Source organism: Vipera berus (assembly GCF_964194415.1).
Source record: "Vipera berus genome assembly, chromosome: 1".
Lineage (NCBI taxonomy): Eukaryota > Metazoa > Chordata > Lepidosauria > Squamata > Viperidae > Vipera > Vipera berus.
In genome coordinates this window covers 117,935,879-117,954,594 of record NC_138202.1, presented here as the reverse complement: position 1 = coordinate 117,954,594, position 18,716 = coordinate 117,935,879, and the positions used below count along the sequence as shown (strand labels likewise).

General features: G+C 40.8%; 1 protein-coding gene across 3 annotated transcripts in view; it reads left to right on the top strand.

Annotated features, from left to right (window-relative positions):
* ZDHHC5 (zDHHC palmitoyltransferase 5) overlaps nt 1-16,222 on the top strand; it is a 54,242-nt gene extending 38,020 nt beyond the window's left edge. For all 3 annotated transcript variants that reach the window (XM_081314749.1, XM_081314748.1, XM_081314747.1), the window contains 5 exons: nt 6,824-6,956; nt 7,345-7,468; nt 8,877-8,989; nt 12,922-13,811; nt 14,640-16,222. In XM_081314749.1, coding sequence (XP_081170875.1) covers nt 6,824-6,956; nt 7,345-7,468; nt 8,877-8,989; nt 12,922-13,811; nt 14,640-14,805 — 1,426 coding nt within the window. In that variant the 3' untranslated portion in view covers nt 14,806-16,222. The remainder of the gene's footprint in view (nt 1-6,823; nt 6,957-7,344; nt 7,469-8,876; nt 8,990-12,921; nt 13,812-14,639) is intronic.
* The last annotated feature ends 2,494 nt before the right edge of the window (nt 16,223-18,716 follow it).

Below are 18,716 nucleotides of genomic sequence, written 5' to 3'. Positions count from 1 at the left end.
GTATATATTCCTCAACAAGATTTAACTAACTCCTCAAATGAAAGTGATAAAGAAGAGGAGGAACCTGCTAGAGAGATCAAACAAGAACCACTGATAGTGGAGACAGGAGAGGAAGAAGATAATAATGTAAATGTACCTATAAGTCCAATAATTCTCAGAAGGTCTAACAGGGAAAGACGACAGCCTGATCGTTTTGAGGCAGGTTTAATTTGTCAAATAGACATTGAACCTTCTAATGTTGAAGAAATAAAAATGTATCCTGAGAATGAAAGAAAGAATTGGAAAGTAGCTATGGATAAAGAAACAAAATCTTTGCAAGATCTTAATGTTTATCAAGAGGTTAAAATACCTAAAACAGAAAAGTTAATTGGATGTAAATGGGTTTTTAAACTGAAAGAAAGTGTTACAGGAGAGGTAATACATAAAGCAAGATTAGTTGCTCAAGGATTTGCACAGAATAATAGTGATTATGATGAAGTATTTTCCCCAACGTTAAGAGCTTCCACTCTTAGGGCTGCTTTAGTTTGGGCAGCAAATAAGAATTATAGTATAAAACATGTAGATATTGAAACTGCTTATTTGCATGCAACATTAAACCATGATATATATATGAAAGTTCCATCAGGAATAGAAAGTAAGGTAGGGTACTGTTGGAAACTGAATAAGAGTTTGTATGGTTTAAAACAGTCAGGTTATGAGTGGAATAGATGTTTAGTAAAAGAGTTAAATAGTTTGGGATTTAAAGCTAGTATTGCAGATCCTTGTTTATTTATAAAACAGCAAAATAGTGAATTATCATTGTTATTATTATTCACTGATGATATTGCTATTATAGCAAAAGATGAAACAGAAACTGAAAGAATAATTTCAGGGTTAAAAAGAAAATTTAGAGTAAAAGATCTAGGAGCTATTAGTCATTATCTAGGGCTGGATATTGTCAGGACTAGTAAAGGATTTAAACTGTCTCAAGCTAAGAAAATTAATGGTTTGCTGAAACGTTATAATATGGAAAACTGTAAACCAGTAAAAACACCTATGGTTCAAGGTTTTGAGAGTTCAGCAGATAACAGCAATGTCTTTGATAAAAAGATATATCAATCATTAATAGGCAGCTTGATGTATTTATGTAACTGGTCAAGACCTGACATAGCATTTACAGTTAATCATTTAGCTAGATATTGTGAGAATCCTACAACCAGATGTTGGCAAGGTGCGAAAAGAGTTTTAAGATATTTGAAGCACACCATACATTATTCTCTATATCTAGAGCCAACAAAGGAATTGGAACTAAAAGCATTTGCAGATGCTAGTTTTGCATCTGATACTGTAACCAGGAAATCCACTTCAGGATTGGTTGTATTATTGGGAAACGCTTTAGTAGGATGGAGGTCTAACAGACAGAAGCATATAAGCTTATCAACAACTGAATCCGAATTTTCTTGTTTATCTTTATTATGTACTGAGCTATTGGTATGGAAACAATTATTGTTTGATATGGGTTTAAATTGTAATGAACCAATAAAAGTGTATGAAGACAATCAAGCAGCTATAAAATTAGCAACTAATGCTGCAGTGAAAACTAGATCAAAACATACGGATCTACGGTATCTAAATGTCAGACAATGTGTTAAAGATAATTTGATTAAACTGGAATATTGTGCAACTGAAGATAATATTGCTGACCAGTTTACTAAAGCTCAGGGTGCTATAAAGCATAAATCTGTTTGTGATATGTGTAATTTGAGATTGTAAAAATATATGTATAATATGCCACCCAAAAGGGGAGATTGTTAGAGATTAAACTTGATTTGGGTGACAATATTATATAATGGAGTAAAAGCACCTTTAAGGAGTTAAACGGCCTAAGGGTGTGGCTGTAATTATTCCACATAAAAGAGAGTTAGATGTTACACGTAGTTGCTCTTGTATATGTGTTTGATGTTAGTGCTTGGATACCTCTTGTTCTCTTGTTTGCTAACTTGATATTTATTCTCTCAAGAATCAACTGCTTGCTACAGTGTATATTGTTTTTGATATTGGTAAGCAGCTTTTGTATTTTGATACTATGTTTTTTATGGACTGACTTTTATGTGCATGATACTGGATTGATACTTGGACTATTTCTTACTGTGTTTCTTTTTGTTGTCTGAGTAAAAATAAGTTATAAAACTCGTGTTAGTGCATTACTGTTTGCCTAAAAGTCCCAGTACAACTTCCACTGTGTATTAATAATACTCTGTTAAACAAACCATTTTTTCAACAACATATTCTAACAGACTTCATGGACTTCAACTCATGGACTTCAACTCCCAGAATTCCTAAGTCAGCTGACTCTGGAATTCTGGAAGTTGGAAGTCCATGAGTCATAAAAGAGCCGAGGTTGCCTACCCCTACTCTAGGTGGCTTACAATAATAAAAAGGTACACAGAAGTAAAATTAATAGAACGTTAAACAATGACAAAGAAAAAAATGAGAATAATACATCAATATTGACTGCCCCAGATTTTCGTTCGTTCCGCCGGGACCTGAAGACCTGGCTCTTTGAGCTTTCCGGCCAGGACTGAGAACTTTTAATTTTTAACCTATTGCAATTGGGTTTTTAATTAGAGTTAAGGGTTTTAGATTTTAATTAAGAATAATTTAATTTATTTTAATTTGTTATTAACTTTTGTATTGTTATATTGTTTTAATCGCCTTGTGAACCGCCCTGGGCGGGGCGGTATATAAGTTTAAATAATAATAATAATATGATAAGCAAAAAAAAAGGATAGTAGTAAGTACGAGAATGGGGGGGGGGAGTGGAGTCTGCCCTCAATCTAGCAGCCACCTCCAACCTGGAATACCCCCATCTGGTCCCCAAGGCAACCTGCAAAGCTAAAATTGACAAGTTTGTCTGCTTCCTCCTTTTTTGAAATGGGGAACAACATTTGGTTTTTTCTGGAACTTCACTGGTCATCCAGGAGTTGAAAATGGTTTTGCAGTCATCGCACTACAGGTAGTCCTTGGCTTATACCAGTTTAGTGACCATTTTGAAGTTACAGTGGCACTGAAAAATGTGACATGACCATTTTTCTCACTTACGACTGTTGCAGCATTCCCGTGGTCATGTAATGAAAATTCGGGCGCTTGGCAACTGGCATGTATTTATGACAGTTGCAGTGTCCCGGGGTCATGTGTTCATCTTTTGTGACCTTTTGACAACCAAAGTCAATGGGGAAGCCAGATTCACTTAACTGTGTTACTAACTTAGCAACTGGGGTGATTCATTTAACAATGCTGGCAAGAAAGGTTGTAAAATGGGACCAAACTCACTTAACTGTCTCATTACCTACATAAATTTTGGACTCAGTCGCAGTCATAAATCGAGAACTACCTGTAATTTCTTTAACACCCCGGAATGTAATCCATCTGGCCTTGGAAACTTCAATTCATTTATTTTTTTTGTTAAGGTCTTCCTTACTCTCTCCTGCATTCTATTCTCTCTTAAGCTGCAATTCTGCCATGTCTGCAGTGGCATGATAGCGGTTAGATATGGCTTAATTTCATTTCAGAAAGTAGACAGGTGAGGATTTTGTCACCATCCTTTATTGCTGATTCATAACTTTCTCATTATATAGACCTACATTTTATTTCTAACATGTATAAAAGGGTCCTTTTGGGTTTTTTTGGGAATGTGTCTCAATTCTCAGATCGTTCTGAGCTTTAGCCTTCTGACAGTGTTCCAACTTTCTAGAAATACAGAAGAGTACAGAAGTAACCATGAAGAAGGTATCCTTAAGTGGTTAAGTAAATATCAGTTTAGTTCTGAAAGAAAGGAGGAAGTGCGAAAGAAACTCAAAAGATTTCTCCATCTTGAAAGCCTTTGGTGTAATAAGGGGAAAGAGAGAAAGTCGGGCAAGTTTTCCAGATTTTGTTTTTATTGTGCCCTGCAACAATAAAATTCCAGTAGTCCTTCTGGAGTCTTTCTCCTGACCTGTACCATTCTGAAGGACTGACATGAGGCTATGTATATTCCTTCTTTGCTAAAGTTTCCCTCCTTTCGTTTGCTGAACATCTCCTTTTTTCCTGTCAGCGCTTGAGAGCTCTGCAGATATCCACCATATATCTTTAGAATCTTGTTTTTCTCTGTTGTTGTAGAGTTGGTTTGCAGTTGTGCCCTCAATATTATATGTTGTAGAGCACAGCTGTCAAACTTGCCGCATCATGTGACGTGTTGCGACATAAAATCACGACTTTTTTTTTTTTTTTTGCATTGCCAGAGCTGGGGTCAGCACGGGCCGGCAGTTTGACACCCCCCGTTGTAGAGTTTCCCACCCTTCCTGGTGCCATTTGTCTCCCATCCACCTTCCCTTAGAATTCATCAAAATTGGTTCTACTCAGGTGCAGGGTGCAGTCTGACTCTTGTTAGTTCTTTCTTTTTCTGGTTATCACAAATAAAGGATAACATCTTTATTTTCCCAAGAGATGTCAGCTACCTTAATCTTTTCAACCAATTCTTCCTCTTGGTAATAATTAAATCCACAATAACAGACCAGCTTGCTCTTTCTTCCACTTTCTGACAAAGTTATCGGCGGGAGGTAACCATAATTTATTGGGCCTAATTGATATCCCCCATTATCCCTGTTGCGTGGCTTCGTGAAAAACTGATCATCTGCTGCGGAAAGGCCTCATTGATGTCTTCTCCTGCCCAGGTGGTCTGTGAAAAACTCCCACAATGGTATCCCTTTCCTTTCTCTTTTTTTCTTGTTACCCAAGATATTTTTTTTATAGGATTTCCATTCTCTGCTGAATTTTTGTTCAATGTATTTTTTTTCTTCCTGTACAGTGCAACGCCCTCACCCTTTCTATTCATTCTGTTTCTTTTCAATAAATTACACCTTTCCAATGTTGTGTATGAATCACAAGCTTTATCCCACCAAGTGTTAGCAATGCCTATCACATCGTGTTTGTTTCCCTAAATTAGGAGAACTGTTGTTTGACAGAGCAGCTGTGTTTTTCCTCTCCCTTGTAGATTGCAAAGGGTGCGTGCTGATCAGTATGTAAAGATGTAGGAGTATTAATTCGGTACAAAGGCTGACTGAGTGATCTCCTTTAAAGTGCCTGTGGCCTGTTTTCCAAATTAAGACATATAATTAAATTCTGACTTTGGTCATCTAAACTAAGACTTTTCTGGAGCAGAAGATGTTATTGCTGCTCCAAACATTCTACTTCTTTGGGGAAAATGTCTTTTGGATTTATATTGATTATCCCTACTTTGATTTTTTTCTTCTTCCATTCGGTCCTGTCCAATTCTCAGACTGTCTGGACAAGTCTCTGTAGTTTTCTTGGCAAGGGCTTTCAGAATTGTTTGCCACTGCTTCTTAGGGCTGGGAGAAAATGACCGGCCCAAGATCACCAACTCATGCCTAAGATGGGACTAGAACTCCCAGTTTCTCACCTGATGCCTTCACCTCTGCATTAACTGGCTCTCACTTTAGATAAATAAGGAACACTAAATAGCTCCAAATTAAAAATATGTGACGTTATTATTTTGTGCATGATTAAAGAGGAAGACTATGAGTTACCATAGAGCCAAATTTCCCTTTCACCCTCTGTCACGATCTGAAATATATTAGGACAGTGCAGCTTTCTGTAGGCATATGTTTCTGTTGCTTAACTATGCAGCTGTATTTAGATTATTTTTCTGCACCCAACCTACCTACTTTTGTAATGAATCAGAATCTACAGGTGCTACATTTCTCTGGCTAGCATTACCAAAGTTCTGTGTATGCATTTCTTCACATTTATAAAATTATATTGAAATAAAACTATTGTGCACAAAAGCAATTTGTTTCCTTAAAATCAATAAAAAAGGAAGGAGGGATAAAAGGTTAGAATACAATTCCTGTTGTGTAATCCTGTGTTTGAATGTTACTCCTTCATTGGAATTGCAAAGTAACTTTATAGAGCAGCCATTTTATTTGTTACTTTCTTCATTACTTCTAGTTACTTCTAGAAACTGCCAAGTTTAGTTTTGAGTTTGAGGGGTTTTTTGTCACCTTGGTTCCTTTGTTTTTGTGCTTTTGTATTATTATTTTTTTTAAAAAAATAAATAACTGTAAACCATCCAGAACAACTAATAATCTGGCAGCATATAGATTTAATAAATTATTATCATTTTTCTACATCTTTAAAATAATATTATAGGTAGCCCTCAAGTTACCATAGCAGTTGTACTGAAATTTCTGTCACTAAGTGATATGGTCATAAAGGCAATATCACATGACCATATCACTTAGCAATGGCAATCCCTACAGTCCTGTCAACATCATTAAACAAGGATCATGGGTCTTGTAAATGAATCTCTTCTCACGACCTGCTGCCAGCTTCGAACAATTAAGTCAGTCAGGAAGCCAAGAGGAAATTGTAAGTGGCAGGTGGTTGGCAAGCAGGCTGGCAGGTAGATAAGAGCTGCTATTGGGTAGAAGAGGGAGCGAGGGTTTTCTGCAGGTGGCTGGTGAGGTGTGGAGCGTGCACAGCAGGGCTTGGGTAGCTGATGCCAAGTGTGAACCCATTCTCCCAAAAGGAGCAGTTTTTTGCCAGAAACTCTCAAAAAGCACTGGGGTGGGCATATTTTATGGTGGCTGTCGTAACTCTGAATAGTTGTTAAATAACCGGTCATATCTTGAGGACTGCCGGTACACAAATGTCTTCAAATTGCAAAGTGTACGTATCTCAAACCTTATTCTGACATTATACTGCCTTGCCAAGCCAGGTAAATAAATAATGTACTATAAGCACTCTCTTACTATACTTGACTTAATCCCTTTTCACTATTCACTAGGTATCTTGGGCGGCCAAAGGGAGAACAGACTATATTAGTGATGCCTCCATTCTTACGGCCAGAAATATCAGATGGACAGGTTGCTATTACGATAATGGACAATGGTATCCAGGCTGAACTGAAGAGAACAAAGGTGAGGAGGACATGAAAGTGCTGCATAAACAGTGGCTTCAAATTATTCTCAGGGTTTGGGCAGCGTAAGTAGGTATCAAGTGATTACCTCAGGCATTGTTCCTTAGTAACATCACTCCTTGTTTCTGCTTCTCCAGGAATTGAACTTGAACTTACATTTCCCTCCTGTGTAACCAACACAACATAAAAGTTGTGTCTTTGATCATTGAGTTTTTGCTTTTCACTTCTCATCCAGCAACTGAAACATGTTCAGTTTACAAGAACATTTGTGGAAATGCTGGAGGAGTAATTGGTCATTTCCACCTTTATCCAACCAAAGGCAGCATTCATAAGATTGATGCCTGCCATTCTTCCGATTGTACCAGTGTGCTTTGCTTTTTTCTCTGCAGTCCAAAGGAAGCCTTGAGATAACAGAGAGCCAGTCTGCTGATGCTGAACCGCCACCGCCACCCAAACCAGATCTCAGCCGCTACACAGGACTGAGGACACATTTAACCCTGGCCACCAATGAGGGTAAGAGGGATTTGCTTGAGAGACACAGTTATGTGCCTGTCTGATTGTCTGTATCAGGGAAATAATGTCGGTCTCTGCATCGCTGCAAAACCCGATAGCCGTGCTTGTGGCTGTTAAACTAAAATGTAATGGTTAATTTTGAAGTAATTAGTAGGTCAGCTGATGATGCTGTTGAGGCAAGGTCTGATGAGACAAAATAACCTTTATTATCATTTTTCTGTACACACAATGGCACACATTAAAATGAAATCCTGATGGCCACTCTCAAAAGAAGAATACACCCACATTCACACATGCATACACATATGTGTGTTAATTAAGATCTGTCCTCAAAGCTGTGACTGTTGCGCCACCCTTGCAGTCACATGATTGCATTGCTGGGCACTGGTCAACCAGTTCACATTTATGACATGTTCAGGATCCCATGTTCACATTGCATTTTGTGACATTTTTTTACCATTTTCCATCATAAACACCCATTGGGCGATCTGGGTTCATACTTGCAACCTCACGATTCGCTTAATAACCATGTGATTCGTTTAGCGACTGTCGTAAAAACAGCTGTAAAATCAAGTGCAGTCATGTGGTGACTTGATTTATGACAAAAAATTTACATTACTTTACATAACTTAAAAAGGAAATTCCAGGCTCAATTGTTGTAGTAAATGGAAGATATGATCTTTGTTGTTATTTGGGCTATATTATACATCTGTGTGTTTTATAACAGATAAGAAAATATGTGTAGATGTGTTTGGCACTTTGTTTTGCAGGTTTCCATTTGAGTTCTTAGATCGGTGCTACTGCCTCCCATCCAGCAGTGCTGAAAACCTGCGGGGGGGGGGAGAGAAAGACAGAGACAGAGAGAAAATAATATTCAAGGACATAATACATAAACATATATTTCTAATACATTTAATACATTTATATAACCCAAACACTCTCTCTCTCTCTCTCTCTCTCTCTCTCTCTCTCTCTCTCTCTCTCTCTCTCTCTCTCTCTCTCTCTCTCTCTCTCTCTCTCTCTCTCTCCTGTGTGTGTGTTTGTGTGTGTGTAAAAATTATATCTGTTGTATTTTTTCAGTTTTCAAGCACTTGATTTGTAGTTTTTTTCCCCTTTCTTTGAAAATGTATTGCATTTGCATTATAATTGCGATCTATGGTGCGATCTCATAGAAAGGAAAACATTCATTCCTGTTGCACTGTTTTTATCTCCTCCCCCCTTTATGCCTGTTTTATAGTTCTGGTTGATTCCTTAACCTTCAGGACAGACTCCTGTCACTTGGTTCTCACAGTTGAGTCATCTGCTATCCATGGGACTTGAGGCAAGGATTCAAGGAGACCCCCCAGGGCGACACTGAAGCAAACTATTTATGACAGCCACCCTGTTTTTTTCCCCTTTCTCTTTACAGATAGCGGTTTGCTAAGTAAGGACAGCCCTCCTACTCCAACTATGTATAAGTATCAACCGGGGTACAGTAGCAGGAGTGCTCCAGCTGCAATGCCTCACTCCACCAGTGCCAAGGTAAATAAGCTTGCTCAGCAAGAAGAATAGACCACAGTAGATGAACACGCAGGGGGAGGTGTTGAAAGGGGAAGAATTTGGTTTGAGACTATAATGCCTTAATTGGATTGATGTAATATTTTACTAAGGGAGGGTTGGTAGACTTGTTGGACCTGCCTTAGTTTTTACTAGAACTCTGAGACCTACTAATTGGAGCAATGACAAAATGATGGGTCATCTGTTGAATAATATACAGGGGAATACTTTGCAAATATAAATATAATTTTTATTTCAGAACAGGACTGTTAATCTAATTAGAACCGAAAAGTAGACTTGTTTAATCATTTGATTTGGAAGAACATTAATGAAAATTTTCCAGAGATTCTTTCGCTCATTGCTACTCTATAAAATAATTACTCTTATGCCAGAAATACACAACTCTAAAATAATATTTACAGGTAGTCCGCAACTTACAACTATTTATTTATTTATTTATTTATTTATTTATTTATTTATTTATTTATTTATTTATTTATTTATTTATTTATTTATTTATGGGATTTATATCCCGCCCTATCTCCCGAAGGACTCAGGGCGGCTAACAACAAAACATATAATAAGTACAGAAATCAAGATAAAAATAAAATTGAGAACATCTGTGCAATAAATTAAAATTAGAGAATTTTAAAAAATAAATTAAAAATTCTAAATATAAATTAATTAAAATGCCTGTCAGTCCAGGTCAGCCTGGTGGAACAGGAGTGTTTTGAGGCCGCGGCGAAAGGATTGGAGGTTTTGGGCCATCCGAAGCTCAGGGGGGAGCTGATTCCATAGGGCTGGCGCTCCCACAGAGAAGGCCCTCCCCCTGGGGGTCGCCAACCGACATTGCCTAGCTGACGGTACCCTGAGGAGGCCTTCTCTGTGTGAGCGTACTGGACGATGGGAATTTGTTCCCGGCAGCAGATGGTCCTGCAAGTATCCCGGACCTAAGCCATGTAGGGCTTTAAAGGTAAGTACCAGCACCTTAAATCTCACCCGGAGGGTAACTGGTAGCCAATGCAGCTCACGCAGGAGGGGTGTAATATGGGAGTATCGGGGAGCTCCCATCACAACCCGTGCAGCTGCATTCTGCACCAGCTGAAGCCTCCGGGTGGTCTTCAAGGGCAGCCCCATGTAGAGAGCATTACAGTAATCAATACGGGAGGTAACGAGTGCGTGGGTGACTGTACGTAGGGCATCTCGGTCCAAAAAGGGGCGCAATTGGTATATAAGACGAATCTGTGCAAATGCCCCCCTAGCCACGGCTCCAATATGATCTTCGAAACTGAGTCGCGAATCTAGGAGGACGCCCAGATTGCGTGCTCTATCAATGGGAGGTAACATCTCTCCTCCTATAGTCAGAGATGGAACCTCTTGGACTAAACGAGATGACGGTATGTACAGCCACTCAGTCTTGGCCGGGTTGAGTCGAAGCCTGTTTTCTCCCATCCAAATCTGTACCGCTTCCAGGCAACGGGACATCACATCGAGGGCATCACTGGGTTGGTTCGGGGTGGAGATGAATAGCTGGGTATCATCAGCATATTGATTATATTTCACCCCGAAGCTACGGATGATCTCTCCCAGCGGCTTCATATAGATGTTGAACAGGAGGGGCGAGAGCACCGAACCCTGAGGCACTCCACAATTAAGAGGCCTAGGGCTTGACCTCTACCCTCCTGCCAACACCGTCTGCGAACGGTCAGAACCACCGCAAAACGGTGCCTCCCACTCCCAGCCCCTCAAGACGACGCAATAAGATACCATGGTCGATGGTATCAAAAGCCGCTGATAGATCTAATAGGACCAGGACAGAGGAATAACCTCTATCTCGGGCCCGCCAGAGATCATTCACCAGTGCGACCAATGCCGTCTCCGTGCTGTGCCCGGGTCTGAAACCCGATTGGTACGGATCTAGATATTCAGCTTCCTCCAGGTTCAAAGGGAGCTGTCGTGCCACCACGCTCTCAACGACCTTCGCAAGGAAGCGAAGGTTGGAGACAGGACGGAAGTTGTTTAAAACAGCTGGGTCCAGTGCCGGTTTCTTGAGGAGGGGCCTTACCACCGCCTCTTTCAAGGCGGCAGGGAAGTACCCCTCACTCAGTGAGGCATTGATAACTGCTAGGAGCCAGCCTCGTGTAACCTCCCGAGATGCATAGACTAGCCAGGAGGGACACGGGTCCAACAAACATGTGGCGGCACTTAGTTTCCCCATGATCTTGTCCACTTCACCCGGAGTCACAGGATCGAACTCTTCCCATCCGAAGCTGTTCAAAGTTACAACGGCCCTGAAAAGAGTGAGTTGTGTCCATTGTTGACATTTATGACCATTGCATCATCCCCGTAGTCACGTAATCGAAATTCAGGCGCTTGATCACTGACATTTATGACAGTTGCAGTGTCCTGGTATCACGTGATCACTTTTTGCATCCTTTTGACAAGTAAAGTCAATGGGGAAGCTATTACCATCACTCATTCCTATTTTTAGTTTGCGATATCTTGTGTGAGACCTAAACTGCCCAGAGTGTTTTATATATATAAGTAACTTTAAGAGGGTTAATTGTATTAACGTGCATAAAAAAATAGCAGAAATATTGTGATATTGTTAAACGCTGATCTTTTTATAGTGAACTCCTGCGAGTCAAAAGGAAATTCTAATTATATATATATGGTTTTACCTTATATATATATATATATATATATATATATATATATATATATATATATATATATATATATATATATATATATATATATATATATATATATATATATATATATATATATATTCCCCCGCACATGCGTGCTAGTCGTTTCCGACTCTAGGGGCCGGTGCTCATCTCCGTTTCAAAGCCGAAGAGCCAGCGCTTGTCCGAGGACGTCTCCGTGGTCATGTGGCCGGCATGACTGGACGCCAAAGGCGCACGGAACGCTGTTACCTTCCCACCGGAGTGGTCCCTATGTTTCTACTTGCATTTTTTACGTGCTTTCGAACTGCTAGGTTGGCAGAAGCTGGGACGAGTATCAGGCGTTCACTCTGTTACGCGGCACTCGGGATTCGACCCGCCAAACTGCCAATCTTCTGATCGACAAGCTCAGCGTCCTAACCCACTGAGCCACTGATACACACACACACACACACACACACACACACACACACACACACACACGGTATATCACCTCAAGCTTCTAAATGAAAGTGGGATAGAAATCCAAATCCAAAGAAATCTAACAAACTTTCAGCTGCTGTCAACCATAGAATCACTGCCTGCTCAATTTTGAATTTATGTTAACCATGATTGCATCAGAAGCCAAATTAGGGGCTGCAGCAGCCAGAGTGTATTATATTTTTCCATAGTTTTGCTCCCCTGTTGTTCACTCATCCCTTTTCTTCCACCTTCTCCCCCACCCAAAGGGCAATATAGGTAGGATGTCTCATTTTCAGACTAGCTATGTAAAGCTGGCAGTTCCTTCTATGTGTGTGCCTGAGAGAGAACATTTGAAATATTTTAAGGTTTTGTATGATTTATTACGTATTTAACAGGTTTTTTTTAGTTTATTGTATTCTTGTTTAACATAAAATTTTGATACCCTATGAATTGATTAAATACTCAGTTTAGAAATATAACCGAATCCATCTCATCGAAGGCATTTATATCTGAGGTAGAATTTAAATATGTGTATTCTAGATTCATATTCAGGATTCTGTTGCATTATGTTGACTTTCAGTAAGTGAATTATAACGTGTAACTTGAGTAGCTTGCAAATTTTCAATTTCTGTATGGAAATTTATTTTCCTTCTAATAGGCCTGTAGGATGCCTTGAAGAAGGAGAGGGCACACTTTATTTTTATTTCTTATGCACAGCTTAGGAAGCTATCGAGTGACTCCTGTATCTTTTACTCCCTCTAACAGCTAAATCGAGGAGACAGTCTGAAGGAGCCAAAATCTATTGCTGAAAGCAGCCGATACCCCAGCTGCCGTTCAGAACCATGTCTGGAACCAGAAAGTTTTCGATCACCTACTTTTGGCAAGAGTTTCCATTTTGATCCTCTATCCACTGGTTCCCGCTCCTCCAGCCTCAAGTCAGCGCAAGGCACGGGCTTTGAAATGGGCCATCTTCAGTCCATCCGCTCCGAAGGCACTACTTCCACATCTTACAAGAGCTTGGTGAACCAGACACGCAACGGGAGCTTGTCATACGACAGTCTTCTCACACCGTCCGATAGCCATGATTTTGAGTCAGTGCAGGCAAGTTCAGAGCCAGACCCGCTCATGGGATACACGTCTCCTTTTCTTTCAGCCCGTATTGCTCAACAGCGGGAGGCTGACTTGCACAGTCGTTTTCCAAGCTCTGGTTCGCCCAAACACCAGCAACCTTGTGATTCTTCACCCGTCCGCTATGACAATCTTTCGCGGCATATTGTGGCTTCCATGCAAGAACGGGAGAAGTTGCTGCAGCAGTCATCTGTGCCGCCGCCCCTGGCCCAAGAGGAAGACACAGGCCTAGGGGACTCTGGGATACAGTCCACCCCAGGGTCCAGCAATGCCCCACAAACGAGTTCCTCTTCGGACGATTCAAAACGTTCACCTTTGGGCAAAAACCCACTCACCCGCCCAGTGGCACCTCGCTTTGGCAAACCAGAATCACCACATGCACTTAGAGTGCGCATGCTGGGCTCACCAGAGCAGCTTTCATCCTCCCACATGGGCAAATCTATGTCTTACAGCAGCCAAAAACAGTCGCCTCAGGCTATCGTTCCAGAGACTGAGGAGGTGGCCTTGCAGCCTTTACTGGCACCAAAGTAAGTACAAGTGACACTTGTCTCGTTCTTTTAAGTGTTCCTTGACCTAGTGGAGGATGAACCACATTTAGATCTGCCCCTTCACTGCTCTGGCCAAGGATTCCAAGATAATTGTGATTCCTTCCGGCAACATCTGAAAGAAACAGCTGGCAGTGATCTACAAATAGTGTCTGCTCTCGTCTGTCCCTTCCTTCCCTCCCTTTTCCTTCCCGTTCTCCAGTGTGTGAACCAATCCATTTCCTCACCCTTAGTTCTGTAATGCAGGGTGCATTGCATAGTGTCACATCCCTTTGTGTCAGCTGTGTGGTCTGTGAGATGGTCATTGGCTTTCATATGAGATCCTTGAGACTTTATATTGCCTGCCCGATTACTACCTCATATGTAAAAACACTCTGTGCGATATAATTCATGTTCCTACTTTTCTGTGTTCCCCTGTTTCTTGTGGGTGCTTACGATATTTTTGAGGCCATATCAATAAGCAGGTGGAACAGGTTATAAGAAGTCTCGTCCTTTTGATATCCGTGCCCTTTCCTGCAACCCTTTCTTGGTCTGTAGTACACTTTCGTTTATCCCTTCCGTATGGTTCCCAGTGGGTAGAATCCTGTGTTTAACTTCATCCTCCTAAGAGACTAAAATATTTGTATGGCCTTGTCAAGTTTCTCTGGGCTGACAATCCAGTGCGGTTAGTTTTCCCTTTGCATCCCAGGCAATGCCGATCTGCATTCCAAATTTTCCTTCCCTTAAGCTACCTGTGAGGCGTCCTCCCATTTCCATTTCCATTGAATGAGTGCTCACTTCCTGATGCCCTTGTGTCCTTCCTTTTCCCAGAGACGAGGTGCAGATGAGACCCTCTTGCAGCAAGTCTAACGGACAGCCCAGGACTCTGGGCTCAACCTCGCCCATCCCTGGCCAGCCACCTCTCAACAGTCCCACTCGAGGAGGAGTCAAGAAAGTCTCCGGAGTGGGTGGGACCACGTACGAGATTTCTGTATGAGGAGCCAATCTCCCCACCATCTGCTCCTCTTTCCAAACGGTCGCTCCATCAGATGCGTGGACTTTTTTAAAAAAGAAAGAAAGAAATCCAGGTTTTGGTGGGTGGGGAGAACAGAGAGGACAATTACCCTTGAAACTTAAAACTATTTGAGAGAGTTTCTAAACACTACAATGGGATCTCGGCCTTGCTCACCTCCACAGCCTGCGCTCTTCCCTCTCAGCCAAAAGGAGACTGCAGTTTGTAGCACATTGCCGAGAGCGAAGGGGAGGACTTGGTGTCAGCCTCCTCGTACGGAAGAAAAGTGCAGGCTGTAGCCTGTCCTGCTACCAACAGAACAGTTTATTGTGGACCTTGTGCAATCGCTCGCCTAGTGCGGTATGGGGTTGATCATTTTTAAATTTTTTTATTATTGCTACGGATTCTATATTTTTCCTCTTCTGAGTTACTGGGTGTGTGTATATATAAATATCTATAAATATATAAATATAAAAAGAAGAAGAAATTATATCTACCCATAAGTAAGGGAGGTAAGCCTGGTCATACTTCATCAGCTGGGCCTGAGGAAACCATGTGTAAACCATATTCAGGAGAATCTGGTGGGATAGAGCAGAATAGCCATTTGGTTTACTTTCAGCGAAAACCACTGCAAAACCACTACCCCGATAGGGCTGAAGAAATGCCAGTTGCCACGTTGGATCTGGCCTGGTTATTTCTGCCTCTGGCCAAGCATGAGCAGGAGGATTAATTCCAGGAGGGAGCATACAAAGGCACCACTTCTATTATCTTTGGGTTTTGCTGTTGAACATTTTCCCACAAGTATTTTTTTTCTTGAAAGTCTTGGAGGGTTTAGGAAAACTAAGGGGAGTATTTGGGTTTACTTTTTCAATGTCCAGACAGATCTCTTTCAGAATGATTCCCAGAGAGAAAACGCTGTTCTCTATAAACCAGGAAGCATGTGAAATACTCATTGTGTATCATTGCAGCCTTGGATTGAGGTGCTAAATGGAAAGGGTAGCAGTGGGCCTGAGTCCCTTGTGTGGAGATACTATTTGCATTAGGTAAATCCTCCGAGTGGTTTCCTGTGTTTTTTTTAACCTTGCTTTTATAAAATGCTCCATATGAATTTCTTGTGATGTCACAGTTCTTTATTCCCAAACTGGGCAAGAGAAAGAAGAGAGGAAAAAAACTAACCAAAAAGCAATATTTTTTCATATGCCAAAAATCTCTCATCATGTGTAAAAGCCCATGGCAGTAGATAGAAATCAGCAATCCAAGAATTCAACAGCCTAAGTCTCTACTGAATCTTTCTCTATGGCAATATCTAAACTGTGGCCTCGGTTAAGCCACACTTTTATTTTTATTATGACTAGCCATTTTAAATTGAGGAATAAAAAGAATACAAAAGCCACTTCCTCTATTCCTGTGTATATATTTTTTATTTTGTTAAATGGAAGACGTGGGTGTTGCTTGCAGTGGGCCCAGAATTGTTCAGTAGATCACTGGCTTCTGGAGTTTGGCCACTGTAACTGCAACCATCAGATGGTTTTCTTAAACAGGTAAGTGAGGACCATGCATTCTAATATTTACAACCCAAGAATTACACAATCATTTTTGAAGTAACCTGGGATTTATAACCTGGACTATAGATCTTGGTTCAAATAGTTTCCAATTGCCTCAGGAGTCAGGTCCCTAATGGGTATTTTTCAGGTAATAGGTTTTGCCAGTTTAATGCTTCCTACATTTGTTCCATTCATCCCTAGAGAGCATAGCAATTAAATTATGATTAGGCATTTAGGTTGTGGGACGCAGCTGGGGTGCAAGATCACCCAGCCCCTATGCCTAAAAATGCCTTTCAAAACTCCCAGTGAGGAAACTGTCAAGCACTGATCATGATGCTTCTCTAATTTATTATTAAATCTGGCTTCATTTCACTTCAGACTATAATCCTATTTAGAGACTATTTCTGTCGGGAAAATACAATGCTAAATTATATGTAGAAGAGGAACCATGCTCAGGCAGGTAAGTTGAGGCTTTAGAATACATGTGAGATAATACCAAAGAGTCTTGTGGCACACAAAAATAAAATCATTTGTGACATAAAGTTTTTTAGAAGACATTTTCAAATCCAAATCAAGTTGATAAAACTAAGCAGTCCCAGTAGGAAAGGGAGAAGCAAAACAAAGACTGTGGAAGATTCTATAAATTCTCCCAGTCTATTTTTTGGTGCCAGTGAAAATTTTATTGCTTAAGACCCACATTTTTTTCCAGGAATTCAAGGTGATATGCATCACATTCCTCTGAATCCACACCAGCAAATTTGTGAATGTTTGTTCCAAAGTCACCCACTGCAGCTCGTGGATGGTGAATATGAATACTATATGGAGTTCTCTGATCCTGTTGCAGCACTTTAACCACTAAAAAAGTAGTTCTCAACCAGTCCGTAGAGTTCTGACTATCTTAGCCCATCCATTTGTGTTCTTATGATAGTAATCTCGGTACTTAGCAACCTGTTCACACTTACAACGGTTTGCCAAGCACTCTGTGATCACATAATTGCTATTTGCAAGCTGCCCTGCCATTTTCCTTAGAAAGCCAGTGGGAAAGTTGGCAGGGAGGGTCACAAGTCAGTGGGGCAAGTCTCCACCCATGCACCCTTGTGTGATTCTCATTGGATGCACCCCATGCACCCTCATGATCAGCACTGTGCCTCTTGCACACATCCAACTTACGGGGTTCCTGTCACACACCCGTGCATTGTTCCCCAACCATTCCCCACATCCTTGCACATAACTCTTGCTCCTTTCTATAGGCTGCAGTCCTGAGGCTTACAATTTCCTGCCAGATTTCCCACTGACTGGTTGTGGGAACTGGCAGGAAGTTGCCTCGCTTAATGATCATGGGATTCAGTTAATGACATCAACTGTGACTGTGGGCATTACCATCCCTAAGTGATGTCATACTTTACAGCTGCATTGTTCAGCAACAAAAATTCTGGTCTCATTTGCCATCATAAGTCACACACCACCTTGCCTTCTTCCCACTGACACCAGTGGGATTTTACCTTCTAATTTAAACAATGTGTGGGCTTAACTATTTTTGTTGGAACCTTAAACAAATAATAGTAATTAGGTTTCTTTACAGTGCAGGGACACTTCCCCCCCTCCCCCCACTGTGGCTATATACACATGGAAAAACATGTAAATTTGTTGATTAGGAATTTCTGATCATGCATGTAATTTAACCTTAGGGTTAACTAACTATACATTAAGAGTGAAAAAATAGGTTTTGAAAGCACAATTTTCTATTGAGAGCATAATTCACTCAGAATACTAAAAATGCAAACTTGAGTTAAATGCTGTATAACCTCATTGGTAAATAGTGCAGTTCACATTGTAGCAGTGTTACATGGATGTACAGAGATGTACTCATAAATAATTGTTCTTCTGAGTTCCGGACAGCCTCATACACAGCATGTTGCAATAGACCAAATGAGAGCTACTGAAGATGTGAATGACAATATAATCCCCCAATCCAGGAACAGGCACAATATTATTTTTGCACAGAGGCCTACCAGGAAGAGCTAGGCATATATAGGACTCTTGAATTCTGCACCAATTCTGTCTTGGGTATTACATCTTCATCTTGAACTAACAAAATCTGAAGCCTGGTAGTCCCAAAATCCACAGTTACTTGGCCTTTCTAGTGTTGAGCCTAAGCTTGTTTGATTCTCAGACCCCCCACTGCATCCACATATTGAAAATTCACTTCACATTGAACTCTGACTTTGGTACAGACTCTGTAGAGTTGAATTAACGACATCCTAGCTCAGGGGCTGTAACTTTAGCCACCTAGATGCAATTTCTTGGGGTGGTACCCTTAGTCACCTTGATATTGGATTAATATACCTCCTA